At 43.8% G+C, this 18,642-nt stretch overlaps 1 protein-coding gene across 4 annotated transcripts in view; it reads left to right on the top strand.

The window, feature by feature from the left end:
* The window catches only part of KSR2 (kinase suppressor of ras 2), a 410,583-nt gene that overhangs the window by 59,388 nt on the left and 332,553 nt on the right, over window positions 1-18,642 (top strand). For all 4 annotated transcript variants that reach the window (XM_067015445.1, XM_067015448.1, XM_067015444.1 and 1 more), the window contains one exon: window positions 15,254-15,394. In XM_067015445.1, coding sequence (XP_066871546.1) covers window positions 15,254-15,394 — 141 coding nt within the window. The remainder of the gene's footprint in view (window positions 1-15,253; window positions 15,395-18,642) is intronic.

The following is an 18,642-nucleotide window of genomic DNA, read 5'->3' as shown; positions in this document are numbered from 1 at the left end:
GGGGGCTACTCTTCATTGTGGTGCGTGGGCTTCTCATTGCGTTGGCTTCTCTTGTTGCAGAGCACAGACTCCAGGTGTGCAGGCTCAGCAGTTGTGGCTCGCAGGCTCTAGAGAGCAGGCTCAGTAGTTGTGGCGCACGGGCTCAGTTGCTCCGCGGCATGTGGGATCTTCCCGGACCAGGGCTCGAACCCGTGTCCCCTGCATTGGCAGGTGGATTCTTAGCCACTGCGCCACCAGGGAAGCCCCATGAGGGGCACTTTTAAAACAACATCTTATTCTACTCTGTGGTTGGTTGTAAACTAACTTTATTGTCAAGACTGGTAATAGAAATTTATATCACTTGGATATAACAACTACACAAAGCCTGATATGCCTAATGTGATGTCATTGGCTTTCAAGATGGGAGAGGAAATACCGTATGAATGATGGACAATGTCTACTTCTGCATATTGTCCAGCACCACAACTGCTGGCCACATATGCCTGATGACCACTTGAAATGTGGCTAGTGCAACTGAAGAACTGAATTCTCACTTTTATGTAATTATCTGTTGGTTTTAGAAGTTAACAGTTTATTAAAGCAAAAAAAAAAAAATTCAATACCCTTGTTCTCCTTATGCTTTAAATTCAGCTTACAGGCAGTATTATTCTATTCGTGTTAAGTCCAGGACATTTTAGCAATCACGTGTAAGGGGAGTTTGCATAATTTTTGCTTCCTTTGACAACCTTAGTGAATTAAACACCTTCAAATAATTTAACTGTATTTATAAATTTGATATGCAGAAAAAATTTTTAAGTACTCAGTTGACAGACAAGCCATCCCACTACTTACGCAGCACATAGAAATCTAAAAAAATAAACTTATAAATATGCTGGGCCTTAAGCCACTTTCTATCATAGTACATAGGTGGAATACAATTTTAACTTAAAATGTACGTCTGAACCAGTTATTCAATTACACATTTCAAATTAGACTTAGAAAGGTGAAGTCTTCCTCTAGTTGGCCAAATTATATAAAACATTAAGAGAATGTAAAATAAATACTCCAAAGGCAGAGACTCTTTAATTCAAATATTACTCTTATGGGTTTAATTACTTAAATATGTCTATAATTCATCCTAGATTTTCCCAGAACTTAAAGATGCTAACCCATTCAGGAAACTAGTTTATCTCGCATAATTCTCAGCTTAAAGTCTAATGACATTTTGGGGAGGTGAATTCTCCGATTGCCTGAGGTCACTTAATGTCCAGTAAGGCTGCTTTCTGGATTTTTGTCAGTGGTGCCCATAAGCTGCCCTAACCTGGTTTAGTCACTATGTTGATTAATTATGTGATCTTAGTTAATTTAAATTTACCTGTACAGGGCCACGTGTGCTCAGTGGCTGGTGTGTTGGAAAGCACAGCTCCAGATGGAATAGGTTTCCACAGTCAAGGTGAAGTGGTTGCCCAAATGAGATGTGCTTTCAGTGTACACACACGTTTTGTGTTTTTTCCTTGTGTCATCTGTTCTTGCTTTATGCCTGGGGTCTTAGTTCTGCTTTCCCTCTCGTTCAGGCCGTGAAGAGTAAGGCAACATCTGGCCTAGGGCAGACCCTGCACAGATGCTTTTGGCTGCTACTTTTTAAAGTCTGGCTCCATCCCCCCAGCTGCCCAGGGACCACAGCCAGCACCTCCCAGAACTTCTGTGGGATTCCTCTCAGCCACGCCTCCTCTTGTGCGGTGCCCACCCATTGGCTTGTTGTTTGTTTGTTTTGTTTTGTTTTTTGGCAACTTCATCTATCTTTGTCACTTGCCAAGAAGTTTCATGCTCGAAATGTAGGTTCAAAGTGTGGGTCCCTACTCTGCAAGCGTATATTTCTCTGTACAGCTTGGTCCTTGGTGAATGATTAAGGGGGAAGAAGGGGAATGGGCAGGGGGAGGTCTTTGCAACTGTCTGGCTTTGCCCCTGCACAGAAATGTGTGCTATTATTTAGTACTCTTCATGCAGGCTGTCCTTGTCCCAGAAAGGTTGGGAGAGGTTACAGCTGGGGCACAAGCTAAGTTTGCCTGAGGGAACCCTGCAATCTTATTTCTCCCCCTGCTTCTCATTTTCAGGATGATTGGTCCTACATACATCTCTCTGCCCTCTGGAATTTCAACCCCTCAAGACTCCCTCATTTAATCAGATCACCTAATTGGCACTGCAGTGGCAGTGACTGATAAAGAACCCCTCGGCCAGTGGTTCTGGACTTCTTGCATCTGCCAGAACTATCTGGGGACCTTGTTTAAAAGAAATGAGATGAGAAGCCCCTGTCCCGAGGAGTATTTGATTCGGCATGTGTGGGTTGGGGGGAGCAGGGGCTCAGCCTGTGTGTTCTTAACAAGCTCCCCTAAGGGAGCTAAAGGTTGACAACTTTAAAGTATTGTCACTTAATGGAATGAAAATAAGGAACGTGACAGGCTCGGGGCAAACTCATCTCCTACTTGTTATCCTCGTGACCTTAGGTAAATTACATCGTCACTCTGTGCCTCCATGTTCTCATCTCAAAAATGGGACTAGGGACTTGCTTGGTGGTCCAGTGGTTAGGGCTCCGCGCTTCCACTTCAGGGAGCTTGGGTTCGATCCCGGGTTGGGGAACTAAGATCCTGCAAGCCGCACAGAGCGGCCAAAAAAAATTAAAAAATTAAAAAAATAAAAATGGGGATGATAAAGTTCTTGGCTCTTACAGTTCATATGACAATCAAATAACATTAACAAAGCACTTACCACAATGCCTGGCACGTGGTAAGTGCTCAATTAAATTTAACTATGATTATGAATATATTATTGTATAATAGCTTATTGATAATAACATTGTTCTCAACATAACTAAAGCAGTAGGCACAGGGCTGGCATATAAAAAGCGTCAACAAATGTCAATTTTATTATTATAAATATATAATATATGCTGTATCATATAAAATTATGTTTAAAATTATCTTATGTATTATATATCTATGAACTCTTATCTGTGGATATATATTATACAGATATACTATATATAATATACAATAATATCTAATAATACATATATTAATATATAATAAATTGTATATGTTATATAGTATATAGATGTACTATATATACGTTATAGCGAAATGTATTGTTACAGCAAACATATTAAAATTGTAATTATCATTATGTGAGGAAGTTACCAGTGGGGCTGGCATCTAAGTAAGTGCTCATTAAATATGTCAACCCTTTTTTCCCTACTGTTTGTAGTATTCATTAGCAGTAATAATGTAAAGAAAAGGAGAAGCCACCAGGTGCATTGAGGGCTTTAAAAGGCAGTGGGGTTTCGGGCAGAGAGGGAGCCGGCCGCAGTGCGGCATGCCGGGAGGCCAGCGCTGGACTGGTGGTCGGTTTGGCTTCCGCCTGAGGGATCCTGTTCTTACTGGGATGGGGTGGGAAGAAGAAGAAGGGCGCGTCTCCCAGGCCTCCAGCCGTCAGCAGCGAATTTGTCTGGGATTGCAAATCGCCGGTTACTTGAGACGTTAGAGAGTCAGTTCTCCCCGCTGTCAGCTGGTCCCCCCAGCGCCGGAGATGTTATGACAATGGTCGCCCTGGCAACCGCGGGAAGGCGTCGGGCCGCTGGCGATTTCTTTACCCTCAGAGAGCCTGGGCCGCAGAGCCAGGGCTCGGTTCTGAACGTGCAGGGCCGGCTGGAAAAGGAGTTGGGATTTCTGGGTAGAGGCCTGACCGCCCCGAACCCCAATGATGTTGGTTCATAGAACAACCAAGAAAAATGTCTTGTATGCCAGGCACCGATCTAAACGCTGCGGGGAGAGACAGGCAAAGCCTGTGCTCTTTTGAGCTGACATTCTGATGGGTGTGTGAGATGATTGGGGGGGGGGGTGTAACCATGGAAACCAGTAAACAGGATAATTTGTGGGATAGCGATGAGTGCTCCCGAGGAAAACACAGGGTGTTGTGACGGTGACATTGGGGGACATTTGGGAAGGGATGACACGCGGAAGACAGGAAAATGCCGTCTATGTCCTAACGCCGGAGGGAAAGAACTCTCAGCAGTGGAAGGACATGGACCGTTCACATTCAGGGCTCTGAGCTCTCCCTTGGCAGTGGGTTCCTGCTAAAGAGAAGGCAGCGGTGTGGGTGCTTGCTGACAGGCAGCCCTGAGGGTTACAGAGGGCTCTTCATCTGCGTGATTTGAAAGCCAGTTATAGCTCATCCCTGAGCCTCAGTTTCCTAATGTGTAAAATGGCCGTTGCCGTGAGGTTTACACGAGATGATTCGTGAAAGATGACAGATCCTCAATCTATTGCACTCCTTTCCAGTTTCCACGGATTCTGCTTTAGTCTTTTTTGTTGTTGTTGTTGTTGTTTTTGTTTGTTTGTTTTTGCGGTAGGCGGGCCTCTCACAGCCGTGGCCTCTCCCGTTGCGGGGCACAGGCTCCGGACGCGCAGGCTCAGCGGCCATGGCTCACGGGCCCAGCCGCTCCGCGGCACGTGGGATCTTCCCGGACCGGGGCACGAACCCGCGTCCCCTGCATCGGAAGGCGGACTCTCAACCACTGCGCCACCAGGGAAGCCCTGTTTGTTTGTTTGTTTTTTAAACATCTAAGTGGTGAAGGTTTTGAACTCCAGCAAACCAAACCCCAGGGCTTGCCCATGGGTCTCTGGGTTTATCTAGGTTTAGATTCTGGGTGAAAAGTTACCCGTTTTCATATTAGAGATTTCAGACATGATTATTTATAGCTTTGTCACATGTCTTGACTTTAAACATTTTTTTGTTTATGCTGCTAAATTTACCATCATGCTAATACCAAGTACAGTAATAAGGCACTGAAGATGCTCAGATCCAGTGAGGTCGCAAAAATTTTTCCATCTGCTGTGGAAAGTGCCAGGCTGCCCCCTGGTGGGGAGATGGGGAACTACACCTATGGGTTCCTACTCTCAAAGTCCTGTGATCCTTCTAACCCCAAGCACAGGAGACCTTATTTTGTACGGAAGAGTGCAGGGGCCCATGGTGGGCTCAGCTTGGATGTGCTATTTCCAGGAGCCCAGTGTTTATTCACTTGAAGATGGGATTTCTTTGGACTTTTTGCAGTTCAGCTCTGCATGGACTTGAATTGAGGGTGACCTAAAAATAAATTAGGACACCTGGCAGGGTGAGGACATACCAAAGCCTTTTACTAATTGTGTTTCACAACCTTGACCTCTAGATGGTTTAGACTCTCCACTTCAGCAGAGTGTTATGGTGAAGAGGGCACGGAATTGGAAATCAGAGCCCAAGTTCAAATCCCGACCCTCCTGCTTCTTTAGTTATGAGCTTGGACACAGTTCCCGAGCCTCTGAGCATCAGTTTCCCCGTCTGCAGAATTTTGTTAATCACAATCCAACACCCACTTCAGCATTGTCATGATGCTCGTATAAAGCAGTATCTTTAGAACCATTTTGGAAAATAATTTGGCTAGTGATGTAGGGGGATTAAGATCAATCCCTGAAAATTCCTCAAGTGGAGGTCAGTGCCTCTCACACCTCGTGTGGGGAAGGGTCAGTTTTTATCTTTCCTGGTACTTTGGAGCCAATACTCTTATAAAATATGATAAAAATGACTTACTAGAAAAATGAAATGGACCCCAAACCCCAAACAAAATAGAAGCCTCACTTTAAAACTATCAGATTCAACAGACATAAAATTGCCCTGTCAAATAGCCATTAAAGTGTCTAACTGCTCTTAATTTCTGTCCTTAACTGAAGGGGGCTGGCCTTCAAGGCCTTCCTGGCACTTGAATAGTCCTGTCTTAGGGCAGGTGCGTGTGTGTGTGTGTGTGTGTGTGTGTGTGTAATTGATCTCGTATTCCCCTCACCCGCCAGCTCTTTGTATTTAGAAAGTACCTAAACAAACTTAAATGAACGAATGAGAAGTCTTACTTCTCTTAGGATAAACGTAGAACTCTCCCATTTTTGTCATCCTGTGATCTTGGAACATTGCTTTGTAAGAGGCTATTCTCGTAATTTTGCATCCTTGGTGCCTGTGCTGAGCCTTGGCTGCCCTTCTGCTCTGACTCCTGTCCTCTGCCTCTTGATTGTGTTTGCGCGGCTGTCTTGTCTGCCCCACTGGGAACCGCTTCAGGCCTGGACTGGTGCGGCCTGCTCTTGATGAGGACTCCTCCCTCAGAGCTGCTTGGTAAAGGCGTGCTGTGCAGATGAGCCCACAGCCCTTAAAGGGTGCTGCTGGCAGGGGTGCTGCACCCCAGCTTCCAGAACTGGTTTTCTGCCCTGATTTTGTTGCCCAAGGATCTGGATGCTTAAGCTTGTCTGAGAAACAAACTGCCTTCATTACGTAATTCAGACAGTAGATGGATGTTTCTCATGCTTGCCTGATGCTCAGAACCATTGGGGTGCTTGCGTTTCTATGGATTCCTGGGCTTTCTCCAGATTCCCTGAATCGGAATTTCTAGGGCATGGGTCTGGAAGTTTGATTTTTTAGCAAACACTTCCAGGTGGTTTTTATGGTCAGGAAATTAGGGAAAGAGGGAACTACCTTGTAAAATATTCTAGTGCCTTAGGAGCGCTACTTAAGCTCCATGGCCCTCAGTTTCCTCATCTGTAAAATGGGGATATCTATGTGTATATATTTTTATATATAAATGTTTATATATACTATATAGATATATTTAAAATTTATTTAATGAAATGGCTAACATTGTGAATGACCCACATCTTTATTGTTGGCAAGTGTCTGATTTTCATGACATTTGTGACTAATTGTTATATAGATAATTCAAGCTTATAGAAAAATTCCAAGATACACATGCACAGAGATGCAGAGATAATAACCCAGAGATGCAGCTGCTAACATTTTGGAGCATTGCCTTCTAGTCTTGTGTGTGTGCGTGTGCCTATACATACATGCAGTTTATATTCAGAAAATGAGATTATACTGTTCCTGTTGTGTTGTTGCACTTGGCGGTGGATCTAACATTCTTTGTGCGTCAATAAATAAGAGTTTGTTAGACTTGGGTTCATATCGTGATTCATGCACTTAGTAGCTCGGTGACCTTGGGCAAGTTATTTAACCTTTCTGAACCTTGATCTTCTCAGTTGTGGAGTGGGGCAGTGATTGGACCTATGTTGCAATGTCACTGTGAGAATCAAATCGATAATTCATAAAAAGTGCTTATCACGGCACCTGGCTCAGAGAGAGCCCCTGTTAGCTGACAGCTGTGATTATCCTGCAGCACCAGCCCTGGGGACCTGGTGGAAAGAGCTGCTGACCCCCGGGGTCCCCATTTGGGAAGTGCTGCTCCATCTCTGCCCAGTCCAACTTCACGTTCTGGGCAGTTTTCTGGGGTTTTCCCCTGCTTGGACTAGCCATGCTCTTGTCCGGAAAGGTAATCTGTATTCCTCTTTGGCTCAAGGGGAAGCCCTGGACCTGTGTGTGCCCCCTCACACTCCATCTGCTTCCTACACCCATCTGCCTCCTCCGTTCTAATGCATCATAGTGGGGATGCCCCTTGATTCTGGCTTCTGGGCAGGTGTAGGTCCAGTCTCTGGGTGACCCTGGAAACTCCTCCCCAGAATCCAAACATTCCTTCAACAAATAGTTAGGACACGGTGTTTTGTGAGGGGTGGGGTGGGGTGGGGCTCAGCCCGTCTTCCGAACAGACATTATCTCATGTGATGCCTCAGCAGGCATGTGAGCAAAGGTGATATATGCCCATTTCACAGATGAGAAAGTAGAGGCCCAGGGAGCTGATATGACTTGCCCAAGCTTCAGAACTGGAATTCAGAAACGCACTTCTCCCACAACACCTAGTAGGCTTCCCAAAACGAGTGAGACTGTCTCTCTGCCCTTGAGGGGATGATAGTCAACTTTTGGATTTCCCATTTGGTGGGAAGGACCTATGAACAACTCAGAGTGCAGCATCCTGGTAAAGAGAGGGATCTTTGGGATCATACCCTAGCTTTGTGGATCCAGGCAAGTGATTTAACATTTTTGATGCCTCAGTTTTTTCGTTCACAGAATGGGCTCCGAACACCAGCCTCACAGCTAGCATTGCTGTGTGGATTTAAAAACAAACAAACACATTCAAAGCACTTATCTCACAGCGCCGGCACACTGTGAGTATTCAGTGCACGGTGTCTGTGCGATCATGGCCATTATTCCCCAGAATGCTTTATGGTAACTGACAAAGATGCCCCCAGCAGACATCCCAGAGATGCTCGCATCATGGGCTTTTGACCCTGGTATCAAAAGAATGCCTCATGCAGAAGATTAAAAAGAAAGAGGTAGTATGAAAAAGTATGAAAAAACAGGGAGAGATCCTGGAGGCTTACTACCAAGTGAAAAAAAAATGGTACAATTTATGTGAAAAAACCCACAACCCTACCCATCAAACAACACTGCAGAGTTTCTACATGTATGTGCATATATGTGAAAGTACATAGGAAAAGGTATGGAAAGAAGGACACCAAACAAATCTCAATAGTTACCCCCATTATCTTCAGGGAGAAGGAGGCCAGCATTAGTGGGAGTAGGTGGTCACAAGGAGCTTTGGCTTTATCGGATGTGTTCTAGCTTCTTCTTTACAAAGAAAATATACGGATGTGTTTATTAAATCAGTAAAGTAAATTAAAATAAAGTTATCCTTTCTGCAATATTGGGGCTTTGGAATCAGACTTGGGTTTGAATCCTAGCTCTCTACTTAAGTTGTGTGATGGTGAGCAAATGACTTAATTTCTCTGGGCATCATTTCTTCATCTGTAAAATGTAGATCTTGACAGCACCTATCTCTGGGGTATGTGAGGATATATTAACACGATGCATGTAAGAGCACACGGAAGTGCTCAATAATGGTACTTTTATTTTTATCGTTATGCTTATTTCATTTACTCTTCCAAATCTGAAAAGGGCTCCTTAATCCTTTAAGACTCCTGTGTCTTCATTACTCACCAATTATAATGCAAGGAAAAGAGTAATAAATTTTATAATAGCGTATGTACAAAAAAAAATGCCAGAGAAGAATCGATAAAGACTTGCTGGAGAAGGTGACATCTGAGATGGGCTTTGGAGAGGAAGTCAGATTTTCATGAGTTGATGGCACGGTATATCAATTAGCTATGGGTTTCACTAATGCCGCATAACAAACATTCACAAAACCTTAGTTGTATACAATATCAACTTTTATTGGTTCCCTGAAGATTAGTGGCTCTTCTGATCTTGACTGGACTCACTCATAGCCAACCCCAGGCAACAATGTGCTTTTGACTGAGCTAGGCTGGCTTTGGCTTGGATGCCTGTGAAAACTTGACTTTGCTCTGTGCAGTTTCTCACCCTTCAGTGACCAGCTGACCAGCCTGGGCGCATTTTCATGGAGATTGAAGAGAGCAAGCAGAAACACACACGGCCTCTTGCCGTTGGCGGAGGCAAGTCACACCGGTTGGGTGCTGGCACCGATTCTGCCTGTTTAGCGAGTTAACTGCAAAGTCACGTCACAAAGGATGTGGAGACGGGAGGGGTGAAGGATGCAGGTCATCTTTACAATCCACCACAGGTGGACATGGAAGGGAATTGTAGGTAGGAGCAGCGTGAGCAAATGCATAGCGAGGTGACATGGAGGTGACGTGTCTAGGGAACTGCATGGGAATGAGAGGCAAGGAGAATAATGGAGTTGAGATGAACCCCAAATAATAGTCAAAAGAGTCTGAACGTTATTCTGTAGGACAGTGTTGCCCAAACTCATCAGTTTGTATCACCATCATACTTTTTGTCATATCTGTATATTTTGCTGTCAACAAAATCCAGTTTTCTAAACACATACATGTATCTAAAAATAAAGCTTTGTACAACTATTGTAATGGAAAACTAGTATCACTTGCCATAAATGGAAGACAATCAAGAAAATAAATACAATGAAAATGTATCATTAAGTTGTTAAATACTGTTACCTGCCCAGGGCTCTGAGTCTGTGTCCTGCTGTCTGTTAGAAAGAGATTAGCCAGGGTTAGGTGTTAAAGACATAATATCCCTGAACTGAGACTGTCTCTTTGTTATATAATTAGATGGCTGCCGGGAGATTAGGACAGGAAAGAACGTGCTCATGATGCGACCCAATGTTGCCATGCCTGGGTACCACCCCAAGTTACCAGTGGTCCAGACACTTGGGAAATGCTGCTCTTCAAGCATGGCTGCTTGAGCAGTGACATGGTTCCATCAATCCTGCTAAATGTCCATCGACAGATGAATGGATAAAGAAGATGTGGTACATGTTTACAGTGGAATACTACTTACAGCCGTAAAAAAGAATGAAATAATGCCATTTGTAGCTGCATGGATGAACTTAGAGATGATCATACTAAGTGGTGTAAGTCAGAGAAAGACAAATGCCATATGATATCACTTATATGTGGAATCTAAAATACGACACAAGTGAATATATCTACGAAACAGAAACAGACTCACAGTCATAGAGAACAGACTTGTTGCCAAGGCGGAGGGAGTTGGGGATGGATTGGGAGTTTGGGGTTAGCAGATGCAAACCATTATATGTAGAATGGAGAACAACAAGGTGCTATATACAACAAGCACAGGGAACTATATTCAGTATCCTGTGGTGAACCATAATGGAAAATAATTTTTACAAGAATATATATAAATATATATATACATAACTGAATCACTTTGCTATACAGCAGAAATTAACACAACATTGTAAGTCAACTATACTTCAATTGAAGAAAAAATGTTGACACTTCCAAATCAAATTGCTTTCTGGTGGCATTCTCAATGGTTTCTCACATTCTCGCTGGCATTGGACAGCATCAACGTTAAAAAATATTGCCAACCCTATCCAAACATTGTTTTCCATTGATAAGCAGCTAATGCATATACATCGTATTTTCTAAGATTGCTACAGATGTGCAAACAGGAAAAAAATAGGTCACCCATAATCTTAATTTTGTTATATACCCTCCCAAGGCTTTTTGCATCTATACTCATATAGTTTTATAAAGCTTTTAATACATTATTTATACATTACAAATATTATACATATGTTGTACATCTTTAAATGGTATGCCACTATATGAATACATTGTAATTTATTTACATCAGCTCTTATCACTGAAGAGTTAGATTGTCCCCAATCTTTCATGGCTATTATCCACTTGGAGCAAGACTTCATGAATATCCTTAATTATTTCTTTAGGATAAAGCCCTAGGGCAGCACTGTCCCTTAGAAATATAACGAGAGTGACATGTGTGAACCAAATGTATAATTTAAAATTTTCTAGTAGCCACATTAATAAAGAAACAGCTGAAATTCATTGTAATAATATATTTTATCTACCCAATGTATCCAAAATATTATCATTGAAACATGTAATCCATGTAAAAATATTAATGAGATATTTTATGTTATTTTTTTCCTATCAAGTCTTTGAAATCCAATGTGTATTTTACACTTAGAGCACATCTCAATTCAGACACTAAAATGTCAAAGTTAAAGTAAAATGTAGCTCTATCAAAACGATAAGGTTATGTTTAACAGAAAAATACTGTATGTGGCTTCCATTTTCAAATTTAAATTAAATAAAATTTAAAATTCTATCCCTTAATCACCCTATAGCAATACCCTAAATGTTCAGTTAGCCACATGTAACTGGTGAAATGACCATTTTGGACATTTGACGCCAAGATTAAATCAGTTTCACTCATGTCCGCTTCTCAACGTGTGAAACCAGAGCAGAGTTGGGGGTGGTGCCTGGATATCAGATTTGAGAATCCATTGGCAAACATCAATATCTGACACAACAACAAGGCATGCCATATGATCCAGCAATCCCACTCCTAGGCACATATCTAGAGAAAACCATAATTTGAAAAGATACATGCACCCCAGGGTTCATAAGCAGCAGATTACAATAGCGAAGATATGGAAACAAATGTCCATCGACAGATGAATGAGTAAAGAAGATGTGGTACATATATACAATGGACTAGTACTCAGCCATAAAAAAGAATGAATTAATGTCATTTGAAGCTACGAGTATGCAACTAGAGATTATCATGCTAAGCGAAGTAAGTCAGAAAGAGAAAGACAAATACCATATGATATCACTTATATGTGAAATCTAAAATATGACACAAATGAACTTATCTACAAAACAGAAACAGACTCACAGACATAGAGAACAGACTTGTGCTTGCCAAGGGGGTGGGTAGGGGAGGGATGGATTGGGAGTTTGGGACAAGCAGTTGCAAACTATTGTATATAAGATGGATAAACAACGAGGTCCTACTGTACAGCCCAGGGAACTATATTCAATATCCTGTGATAAAACCATAATGGAAAAGAATATGAAAAAGAATATATAGAGATAGATATATACATATCTATATCTATCTGTATCTATATCTGAATCACTTTGCTGTACACCAGAAACTAACACAACACTGTAAATCAACTATACTTCAATTAAAAAAAAAAACAAAAGCAAAAACAAGGCAGGCAGCAGAACTAGGGTGAGAAGGCAGCCGAGCAGGGGTCAGGGTTCATGAGGGCGGCACCCAGGCAGGGCAGTGGCCTGGTGGAGTTAGGGAGTTCGCTACATTCAGCAGACAGAGGCAAGAAATAAATATGTTGAGGGTTGTTTTTCTCACTGCCTGAGAAGAGTGATACAAATGTGGGGAGGGAAAATGCTAGAATAAACCCTATGGTGTTGGATTGGGATTAGAGGTATCAGTTATCAATACATATAAATAACAATATAGGTGCAGATTTATGTATCTGCGTATTCACATATGCATTGCACATACATGTGTTGCCTAGGCTGTCTACTAAGGGGACTGGAAATGACAGCCCAATATCAATAATCTCACCAAGTACCCAGATCTTGGCTTCTGAATACCATATTCCGCTCAGAGGAACCAACACTTCTTGGAGAAATGATGGATTCCAGGGTTGGGGCAGGAAAAGAACAAGATGACCCGAGACAATTTTGTTGTGTCAGAGAGTAAGGAAGTGCTCAAAGAAGGATGGGGACGTGTCAAACTGTACTTATTTCTTTTGTGTGGTTTTCCATACCTGTATAAAGAACATAGTTAAAACAAGTCGTAAAATAAAACAACAGACAGACATGAGAGTTCTATAGGTGTCTTAGTTGAGAGCCCAGCTTTGAAGTCTCAGTAGGTCAGACCCTATTCATTCAGAAATAAGCTAGAGAAAAAATGTATTCTTTTTGACATTTTCTATTCTAACACTCGAAATTGAGATTCTAAATGAAGAGCATTCTAGGTACATTAGCATAAGGTGATTTTTGTGCCGTTATTGCAATAGAATGTGGGCTTATCAAGAATGGCAACTTTGGGACTTCCCTGGCAGTCCAGTGGTTAAGACTCCAGGCTTCCACCGCAGGGGGCACGGGTTCGATGCCTGGTTGGGGAACTAAGATCCCACATGCTGTGCGGCACGGCCGAAATAATAAATTAATTTTAAAAATCTCCTTAAAAAAAAAAAAAAAAAAGGAATGGCAACTTTCTCTTTACTACTAAGGTGAATAAAATTAACGTTAACTTAAACACCATTTTTCTGATTTCTTCCAGTGGGCTTCAGTGTCAGGTGAGCTCTCCCAGATGGCAGCAGGGGCGGCCCGGCAGCTCCTGGCTTCGCTGGCGCCCTCCTGACAATTCCAGTGGGAAGTAGGAGCTGTCCTCTGAGTGCTTGGGAAGAGGTGATGGGGGGCTTTCTCGGCGGCCCAGCCTGGCTTACTTGTTCCTCCTGCTCCAAATGCTGCAGCCAGGCCTGGGTCACATGCCCGCCCTGCAGCCTGGTGGCGGTGGGGTAGGTGGGTGAAGCCAGCCTCACCTCAACCATATGAACTGCGAGCCAAAGAAGGAAGGTTCCCCAAAAGGAAGCTGAAATAGTCTTTGTATGGAGACCAGCTAGACAGAAACAGATGCCCGCTGCTGTCACGCCCTGCTCCAAATTATGTGGTCCTAGAATTCCGGGACTGCCTTCTTGATGAATATTGGTTGACAGGTGCTTTAAAATGTCAAAGGCATTTGTATAACCAAGGATTTTTATTTTTGTTTCATTGAATTATCTTTATTAAATAGCTTTTAAATCACAAAAATGATAACATGCTTTGAGTAACTATTGAAACAAAGCAAAAATATATAAAGAAATACAACTGTTTTTTTCTCACCCCGTCTATAGAGCTTCCCCATCCCAACTTAGCAGGCTGGGGTGTGTCTTCCACACTTTTTTCTCTGCTCGTGCACACCTATTGCCTCTCTTTTGTTAATGTTGTTAGTTTTTACATAATAGGCAATTTAAAAAAACCTTTCCTTTTTCATGGCATGGCATCCCTCTAGAAGCATGGGTTCAAGTCCATCTCATTTTATTTTATTTTTTTAAGTTTATTTTTTTGCCCACACCATGCGTCACGCGGATCTTAGTTCCTGGATGAGGGATCGAACCTGTGCCCCCTGCGGTGGAAGCATGGAGTCTTAACCACTGGACCACCAGGGAAGTCCCGGGGTCCACCTCACTTTAAAAGTATTTGTTAATTTATGAATACTTGCATGTGACTTAAGATTGAAATAGTAAAAAAGGGATTGAACGAAATGTGCCTCTCACCTCTGTCCCCCTCCCTCCCTCTTTCCTTCCCTACAGGATTAGGGATCTTTCCAGAGAGCGTCAGCATTTACCAAGATACACAAATGTAAACATTTCCCACATGAATGAGAGAGTATTTATTTTTATTTATCAGCATATCTTGTCTTAGTACACAGCACACTTCCCCTGTTTGTTTTACAGCTGCATAGAGTTCCGTTATGCTAAGTCTCCTACCGATGGCCCCTCAGGGTCTTTGCAATCTTTTGCCATTGCGAACAGAACTGTAGGAAGTATCCTCCTCCACAGTCATTTGGCACAGGATGGGGTGTCTGTAGGAGGAGTTCCTACAAGCGCAACTGTGAAGGTCAAAGGCTTTTGGTGCAGTAGAGATGTGGATGGATACAGCCCAAACCCCGCCCCCACTACACGGGTACAACGCACGCCGTCCTCCGCAGCAGAATCTTGGAACCTGCCTGTTGGCCCATCTTCACCAAGGCAGTTGGGACATGAGTGGAAACTGGGTCTCACTGCAGTTGAACCGGTCTTTAAAACACGGAGTTGGGGTGCGGAGGGGACATTGGGGAGATACTTGCCTCTCCTCCTTGTGGCAGTGCCTCTGAGACGTGTCCTCTGTTCTCTGTGTCTCCGCAGAGCAAGCTGGTGAAGTACTTCAGCCGGCAGCTGTCCTGCAAAAAGAAGGTAGCCCTGCAGGAACGCAATGCCGAGCTGGACGGCTTCCCCCAGCTCCGGCACTGGTTCCGGATCGTCGACGTGCGGAAGGAAGTCCTGGAGGTGACTGGAGGCGACCCCTGCCCTCTGCCCCTTACTGGCCGGCAGCCAACCCCCTCAGGCCGTGGGCTTTTGGCTGTGTCTGGCTCATAGTAGGACTTAAATTCGTGTTGGATGAAGGCACGGAGCATCTCTGATGCTGTCTGAATGGGGTCATTAAGAGTGTGGTTCTAGGGACTTCCCTGGCGGTCCAGTGGTTAAGAATCCAGGCTTAGGTTCCATCCCTGGTCGGGGAACTAAGCTCCCACATGCTGGGAGGTGTGGCCAAAAAAAAAAAAAAAAAAGTGTGGATCTAGAGTCAGATAGACCCTCTTTCAGCTCTGCCACTTAAGGACTCAGTCACCTGGGCCAAATCACTTTACCTCTTAGACCAGTGCTGTCCAGCAGAATGTTCTCCTATGGTGGAAATAATTCATATCTGTGCTTCCTGATGCGGTAGCCACCAGCCACACGTAGCTACGGAGCACTTGAATTGGGGTTAGTGCGTGTGACTGAGGAACTCAATTTTTAATTGTATTTAATGTTCATTAATGTGGCCAGCGGCCACCATACTGGGCAGCATATCTTAGGACCTTGGTTTTCTCATCTGTTCAATGGGGTAATGGTTGTCTCCTCTTCTTAAGTAGTTGGCATGATAAAATGAGATGATCTGTGCGGATCAGCCCATAGTCTGGAACCTAACAGTACCCAGGAAATGTCAACTTATTATTATTGTTGTTGCTGTTACTGAAAACTTTGGAAGTAATGGGTTTTCTAGTGACAAAACCAGAACACCTGTTATCTTGTGTCCATGCTCCAGGAGCGGGTCACATCCTTAAGGTTTCAAGGATGGTGAGATTTCCTTACCCTCTGGGATCTTGGGTCCCCCCTGTTTTCAGTGACTGGGTGGAAACTTTGCTAATAAAATCAGCTCTCATTCATTGAAACTTCAGTGCCAGGCATAGTATTGAGGGTTTTACACGCAGGACCTCAACTCTCGAGACTGTTCAGACCCTCACAACGACCTTTTGAGGTAGGTATGACTTTTACCCCATTGTACAGAGCAGGAAACCGAGGCTAGGAGATGGAGGGAGTTGCCCTGCTCGTGAGTGGGCGGGGCGAGCAGGGAAACCCAGCTCAGAATGACTCCAGAGTGTGAAGTGGGAAGCACGGTGCTTTCTCCTCGTTTTCCTGTTGGGGGTGGGGCCTCCCTGAGCTGGGGAGAGGGCGTTCTGGGCGCCCCCCTCACCTGCAGGACCAAGTGCCATTTCTCAAGGCACCCCCTGCTTCCTGCTCGAAGAGGCTTGGAAGATCCTTTCGTCTTTTTTAGACCTTGTTCCCGATGTGATCTTGCCCGAACCCACTACATCTAACAGTCCTGAGCTGGGGACACAGAACCCTCCCATCCCCCCCCCCCTCCCGATCTTACGCATACGCACCAGATGGTGTAGGAGTCTCTGTTTCTTAATATCATTCCCAGGATGGCGGTTTCGGGTGAATATCCTTTAAACGAAAGGTCCCATAAAAGTACAGACAGTACATTTTATTTGCATGGCTCCATACACGTTTCAGAGGCTTTCGGGACCTTTTATTTATCAATTGAGGCGAATAAGACCGAGACAAACCTTCAGGGGTTGAAGACTGGTGGCCCTCTGCTGTATCTTGTGTCTGACGCACAGATATTTATTGTTTGTCTTCAGAATTATTTTTGAGCCAGTATTTAAATAGTTGAAAGAGTCTGCATAAAAAACTCAGATCTTGGGCTTCTCTCGAAAAATCGGAATTGCTGGCCGCACAGAACTGAATTCCTGTCAGTGAATTCGGCGTCAGTGAGCCGAATTCTGCTGCCCCTTAGGGTCCCGCAGGCTAGTTCTCAGATTTGCTTATTTACATTGACCTGGCCTGCAGGTGCCCGAGCTCTGGCTCTTATCTTAGTCTACGAGAATCGAGTCCAAGGCCACCAACCAGGCGATGTGGACAGAGCTGGCTTTCCAACTCTCTGTCTGCAGCTCACGCGTGTGTCCCCCAGACGGCCCCCTTCTGTGGAAGAACCAGCAGTGTGGAGAAAGCTCCTAAGTGAGACTGCCTGGGTTGACACTTACAGTGTGACCCTGGGTGATGGTCTGACTTCTTTGAATGCCAACGTCCTAGTTACAGACCGATGATGATGGTAAAAGTACCTGCTGTATGTGGTCTTTGTGACCTTTAAAGAAAATCCATGAAAAGCACTTAAAACAGTGTTCTATTTCAATTATTATTATTATGAATAAATCGAACAGAAGTGCCTCTCCTCTTTTGGCCCAAGCTAGTTAAAGCCTTCTCCATTTTTTCCTGTCATTCTTCCTTCTGTGATTTGTGTGTGTGTGTGTGAACCGTAAACTTCAGTGTAAATTGAGTATTTTGGAGGGTAGGTTATAGGATTAAAATGCACAAATGAATCTTGCAGCAAAGAGGAGAATCCTTTTATGTTGTGAATCATCCCTTCTAAATGTAATTCCTTTCATACTTTCAGATCCTGTTCCATCACCTTTCTTAATGTGGACTTACTTCCCTGGAACGGTCCCTATTTGAGAAAGCTTGTATGTGACTCATAATTGCTCTTTCTCTGCCCCTGACCTAGCGAGTTGGAGAGGCACTGATTGGGTTTCAGCTTTTGCCCGGCAGAATTTTTTTTTTTTTCATAGCATTTTTGTGTCGATGCAGTTTTCATCTTTCTGACTGCTAGATTAAGGCGGGGGCGGTGTGGGGCAGGGTGGTGTCTCATTTGGTTGTAATACACATATATGGCCACAAGAGGGCGGAAGTACTCCACAATATTGCCTTAGACTCCATTCTTGGCTATCTAAAACTCTTATTTTAATAGTAATAATAATAATAAATGTAAAATATTGGCTACCAATAAGTGCTATAATGTGAAGGCTATTTTTTGTAGATGCATAAATATAGAAGTCTGACCAGTTTCCAGGTGTGTCCATATTGTGGTGTATAGGGACACACTGCTTCGGGGAAGGGAGGGATGGTTGCTGGCGGTGGGGAAGGGACACCTGACCAACACGGTTATAGCCGGCAATCCTACCTTTTCTCCAGCCTATCTCTTCAGCGGTGTCCCTTTCCCCACTCCGTGCTATACTCCACTTTGTCTTAGATTGCAGAGTCTTGCCCCATCGAGCTCAGACACAAATCCCGTTTGATTGACAGCACTGAACCACCCACAGGGTTCCAGCCGCCCTTTACCCTTAGGGTTCCTGAACCCCCAGTCTGAGCCCTAGAAT

This window comes from Kogia breviceps, chromosome 15 (assembly GCF_026419965.1).
Source record: "Kogia breviceps isolate mKogBre1 chromosome 15, mKogBre1 haplotype 1, whole genome shotgun sequence".
In the NCBI taxonomy this organism is placed as follows: Eukaryota; Metazoa; Chordata; class Mammalia; order Artiodactyla; family Physeteridae; genus Kogia; species Kogia breviceps.
This window is presented reverse-complemented; position numbering and strand designations above follow the sequence as displayed.